Source organism: Microcaecilia unicolor, chromosome 3 (genome assembly GCF_901765095.1).
Source record: "Microcaecilia unicolor chromosome 3, aMicUni1.1, whole genome shotgun sequence".
NCBI classification, from domain to species: Eukaryota; Metazoa; Chordata; class Amphibia; order Gymnophiona; family Siphonopidae; genus Microcaecilia; species Microcaecilia unicolor.
In genome coordinates, this window is record NC_044033.1 from 296,385,804 (window position 1) to 296,391,803 (window position 6,000).

Consider the following 6,000-nt stretch of genomic DNA (forward strand, 5'->3'; position numbering starts at 1 on the left):
CAGCTGCTGAAAACTCCCAACAACTGTCTCTCCTGCATACTTTGTAAATAGCAGATCTTTGCCTGCAGCAAGCAGCGACTGATACATACTGTTCGCGTGGGACCAACATGAGCAGGGTGTATTAGTTGCTGCTCGTTGCTGGTGAAAATCTGCTATTTAAAAGGTATGCAGAGGGGAGATGTTTTTGAGAGATCATATGGCATGCAGGTGAGAGAAGAAGAGACCAAATCACCTGTGGGACAGGGAGAGGTTCTTCTGCCCACCCATCTTGTGTCCAGGCCCACCCAAAATTGGGTGTCTGGCTACGCTCTTGCTATTGAGATGAACATGGGGGAAGCCACTGCTTGCCCTGAGTTTCATACCATGAAATGGTGCTACAAATTGTGTTTCTGTCAGGTACTTGTGACCTGGATTGGCCACTGCTGGAAGCAGGATACTGGGCTAGATGGACCATTGGTCTGACCCAGTATGGCTGTTCTTATGTACCACTATATTCAAATAGCGCACTTTGAAGTTAAAAAATGTACACGAGATGCTTATAACCACCAAAGAAAAATGAAGTGTACCAAGGCTCCGACACTCAAAAGTAAAGGCCAATAACTTTGTACTTGCGCCCACATTTACCTGCGCAGAAGGTTCAGAGGGGTCTAGCGCAGGAAACAATGAGCACGCCAAGCACTAGTGCAGTTAGCATGCAAATGTGGTCCAGCTCATGTTAATGAGGTCATTTTGTATTCCTCTCCAATGTTCAGAAAAAAGTGAACAAAACTGTCTTACCACTGCAAAATATAATGCCAGATCAGAGCAGGAATTAAGGGATTTCCTATGATTCTCAAGCTTCCTTCTGCAAAATCTGCCGGTTTTCGATTGCTTTTGGTAGCAGAAGAAAGCCCATGCAAGCCCTTAAGCACTGGTCATGAGAAACAGCAGACCCAAACGAAAGCACATATTAGCGTCTGTTAAAGCGTCTATGCTAAAAAAAATTTAAAGCACCCAAAGTGAAAGCACACGTTGCCGTCTGTTTCCTACACATCTAAATATAAGCTTCCAAGCTACAAAATATATACATATATAAAAAATGCTTATATTTAGGCTGCAGAAAACAGACGCTAATGTGCGCTTCATGTTAGGGTTTTACCAGGCACATGTGCACAGGAGCTGAGCTTACTGCAGAAGTCTTTTGCACATACTCCAAGCACAACCCTCCTGCTGAACTCCCAAACGCACAATGGTATGAATGCATCTATATTTGCATCTCATTAGCGTTGAGCGTTGGGGTGTTGTTCTTCTGCGCTGTTCCGGCGGTATTTTTACAGCACTATTTGGAATGGCGACGGAATTTTGACCATCGGGGCCTTAAAGCACTGAAGATCTGTGTGAGGCAACTGTGAAACAACCTGTGATACAGAGGGCCAGAACTCGATCTGTGTGACAGCCAATGCATGAGAGAGTAGTAGTGTGCATATGACAGGGAATGTGTGCCAGATTGACCATTGGGCAATGTCTTGTAACAGGCCCGGTCTGCACATTCCAGTGCCGGGATAAACCTCACTCCTATGCCAGGGTATGTTGAAAATGATCTAAATCTCTCAGATTTACTGATAGTGTTCTTGTCAACACTAAGCATTGCGAAAGAGAGCTTCCTTCTGCAGGTCGAGAGACTATGGGACGGAAAAGAAAATGTGCTACAGAGTGAGGAGTGTGGGAGCATGATTGTCTGGGAGGCAGAATGGGACAGTGAGTACATAGCAGACGCAGTCACGTCCATACATCCAGGGTCCCACTTTTGGAGCTGCACAAAAAAAAACAAACCCAAACACAGCTCAGCTCCCTCCTCTGGCGCCTCCCATGCGAATCCGTCTTGCCCTCAACATTAGCCTGCCAGCAGAGTATACTTTGGCAGATGTTGTGGAAACAGTGTTATTAGACATCTTTTAAACCCGCTCTCGCGAAGTTTTTACCATGACAGGGCCGGTTGTTACTTGCTGAGGGATACTAAATTGCTGGAAACCAAAATCGGCAATGCCACCACTGATCTCAAATAAATAAATATGGTTATTTTGGCGTTCTGAGTCCCACACAGCTCTACCAACGCACCTAGTCAACCCTGGCCATGTACCTCAGTCCTGCCTGCCTTGCAGCAGCATCCCCCTACTCTTTCATATGTTGCACATAAAACATCGCTGTTCCCTCCAGGATTCAAAATTTGACATTCTGCACATGGATCAAAACAAGCAATGCTGGTGAGAAAGATGTGGTAGGGAAAGGAAGAACGTAGCCTGCAGAGCGCGGGGCAAAAAGACTAGAGAACTGGCTGAGCTTCTGGGAGTTTCCCCTCACCCTGCCCCTAAAATATAAAAACGTGCCATGCTACGTCTCTACCGACCCCCACCCCACCCCCATCGCCATCAGCAAGCTCAGCCAGTTTTCTGTCACTGGTGGGATGGAAATGGGGTTGTTGTCAAGTAACTGCAGCTTCTCATGGCAGGGTCAATCCGCACTGGAATATCAGAACCAACTACAAGTTGGTAACAAAAAAAAAATGAACTGGGCCCTGTCACGAAAAGCTGGAGCCAGTTGGCAATCCTAAATGAAAGGCTCCGTGTAGTCTCCGGGACCCTCACTCCACCATGCCCCCAAAATTGGAAAGAGCCGGGAAAGAGGGTGGAGCGCTGGGATCCTCGTGACAGGCTCCTGAAAAGCCGGTGCGAAAGGGACATGTTAGTGTGTGCGCACAAACAACTTCGCAACAACAGCATGGAAAAGTACTACCAGGAACGGACAGGGCAGTTGTTCAGGGCCCGCCGCTGGCTCTGTAATCAGTTGAATGACAGCACCCACGCCCCTCCCCCTTCCCTCTAGGCTGCACCCTGTACCCCTCTCAGCCCCTCTAGGTAGCAGTGAAGGAGGCAGCCAGAGATCATCGCTCCCTCCCCTCCTCTCTCCTCACCTTGGTGAGCCGCATTTTCCTTTCCCTCCGACTGCCCCCGCTGCAGTCCCAGGTCCCGGCACAACCCATAGAGCTCCCAGGGCACCGGAGTCAGCTCCAGCCCCGATGCCTGCCAGCTGTTTATCTCTAGCCCCTCTCATACTGCATCCACTACCTCCGCCCTCCTTCCCTGCCTCCGCCCCTTCCCTTCCCTCTGCTGCTCCCTTCTTACCCCCTTCCTTCACCACTAACTCTCTACTCTCCTCCTGTCTCCTCACCCCCTTCCTCAGCAGCGCACATTTAATAATCGCTAGATGTTTGGCCAGAACAAACGTGGACATTTCATACACAGCTCTCGCTCCTGGCCAAACACAGGTGTGAAATAAGCCCCTGTCCGCAGAGGGGACTGGGACTGTGGCAGCCTAAAGTGGAACGAAAGAATTCAAACCATATCTCAGCCCTGCTTGGAAAACATTTTGCTACTGTATTTAAACGTACAGTTACAGCTAGCTATGGTATACAGCAAAAATTCTCTAGTTACATCGCTGAACTGTTCATAGCTAAGGGAGAGTTGGGCAACTCTGAAACAGAGGGAAGGAGAAACAAGGAGACCACCAGGAGACGATGAAGAAAGGATTTAGAGAATAGAGGAGAGAGAGAACATTTTTCCTCCATGAGTAGAAGGGAGTTTTCTTAGGTCTAAATAATTCCTCCACCACTTCTTTAGGGAAAAAAAAGAGGATATAAAAAGCATGTTTAAAAACTGAGTAAAAATCACCCAAGGAGACAGAACTCAGACCTCTTACTGCGGACGACTTTATTGACAAAATCAAGTACAGATCTGGTGAATTGTGACAGAAAGGCTCCATCTAAGGTAATCTTACTGGCTGCCTGCTGGGAAATCGTCAGACTCTGTGACTCTGTCCCTGTGGACATTAAAAAAAAAAAGAGAGGGTGGATCAGGGACTGTTAACTATTTTTATTTCTGGAAGTAAAAAAACAACAACCCAGGAACCAAACCTTGCAAGGGATTCAAAATCATAATCACCTGAAAATAACGCAGAGCAGTTTTGGGAAGTCATTGATATTCAGCCTTTTATTTTTAGAGCTTTCTGGAAGAAAAATCAGGAAGTACAGTATAATTGGATCCAGACCCCTTCTCTTTTCTTGGGCTCCCCATCCTAATATTCTCTTGCTTGTAAAAGAGAAATTCAGCAGACCACCTTCCACTGTATCTCAGTTCATAGAAACATATACAAATGTAGGCAGATAAAAGACCATATATGGCCTATTCAGTTTCTCAATCCACGCCATCTACTCTCCCTATCACTCCATTAGCAATCCTATATACTTGTCCCAAACTGTCAAATTCAAATACTGTCTTTATCTCCACCACTTCCACAAATTCACCACCCTGTCCTTGAAGAAGCATTTCCTCTCAGGTTACTTCTGAGTCTATCCCCTTTCACTTTCATCCTATGCCCCCTTGTTCCAGAGCTTCCTTTCAATTGAGACTGGCCTCCTGTGCACTTATGCTGCCTATGTATTTAAATGCCTTCTGAGTACACTAATTCTAGGGTTATACTCCCTGACTGGATACACTAGTGTCAGAATTATACTCTCACTCTGAGTACACTGATCCCAGAATCACTCTGTATACACTAATACCAGGGTTATACTCCCTGACTCTGAGTGCACAGATGCTAGATTTCAAACACCCTGCCTCTCAGTACACCAGGGGCGTAGCCAGACCTCGGCAGGAGGGGAGTCCAGAGCCTGAGGTGGGGGGGGCACAGTTTAGCCCGCCTCCCCCACCCGCCGACCCCCCCGCCACTTTGGACCCCCCTCCCGCCGCCGTCAGGTACCTTTGCTGACAGGGGTCCCCAACCCCCGCCAGCCAAAGTCTTCTTCAGCGTCGGTCGACTCTGGCGCCTTTGCTGAAGAAGACTTCGGCTGGTGGGGGTTGGGGACCCCCACCAGCAAAGGTACCTGACGGTGGCGGGAGGGGGAATCGAAAATAGCAAGGGGCCACCAGGTGGGGGGTCAAAAGTAGAGGGGGCCAGGGCTTAATCTGTGGGGGCCCATGCCCCCACCTAGCTATGCCCCTGATTACACTAACACCAGGGTTATACTCCCTCATTCTGAGTATACTAATACTAGGGTTGTACTCACTCTCTGTACACTAACCCCAAGGTTAGTGGAGTCCCAGGGGCATAGCCAGACCTCAATGGGAAGGGGGGGCCAGAGCCCAGTGTAGGGAGGCACATTTTGGCCCACCTCGCCGCCGCCACCCCACCACCACTTCTGCCCCTCCCGTTGACGCTACGCCTCCCTGCCACTGCCCTCCTGCCGCCACTTCCCTCTCCCAATGCCACTGCGAAGGTACCTTGGCTGGCGGGGGTCCCCAACCCCTGCCAGCTAAAGCGTTTGTCCTGCACTGGTCACACATTGCTTGGCACCCTGTTCTGTTTTCAGTCACTATACACGCTCGCTTTAAAACAGAACAGTGAGACCAGCGCTGGACAAACATTTTAACTGGCAGGGGTTGGGGACCCCCACCAACCAAACCAGGGGCCTTAGAGCCAATTTAGGGGGCCCAGGCCCCCGTGGCCCTCCCATAGCTATGCCACTGAACTGGACACATTAACCCCAGAGTTATTCTCCCTGACTGGATACACTAATACCAGGGTTATACTTCCTCACACTGAATACACTAATACTAGGATTCATACTCACTGATTGGATGCATCTCTCTCTGAGTACACTAACATTTATTTATTTGTTACATTTGTACCCCACATTTTCCCACCTTTTTGCAGGCTCAATGTGGCTTACATAGTACCGTAATGGCGTTCGCCAATTCGGTTGATAACAAATACAGGTTATATTGTGGTCTAATGAGGTAAGTGTGTATCAGGCACCATGAGGATCGAAGTGAATATAGAAGGTTATATTGTGGTCTAATGAAGTAGGTGTGTATCAGGCACCACGAGGGTCAAAGGGAATGTAGATTGTATATTGTCCAGTACTAGGATGAACTAGAATGCCCTCTTTTCTGAAGGCCACCGCCA

General features: G+C 48.5%; 1 protein-coding gene across 1 annotated transcript in view; it reads right to left on the reverse strand.

Moving 5' to 3' along the window:
• The window catches only part of TNS2 (tensin 2), a 336,420-nt gene extending 333,240 nt beyond the window's left edge, over window positions 1–3,180 (reverse strand). The window contains exon 1 of the mRNA XM_030198195.1: window positions 2,951–3,180. Coding sequence (XP_030054055.1) covers window positions 2,951–3,019 — 69 coding nt within the window. The 5' untranslated portion in view covers window positions 3,020–3,180. The remainder of the gene's footprint in view (window positions 1–2,950) is intronic.
• Window positions 3,181–6,000: the final 2,820 nt, after the last annotated feature.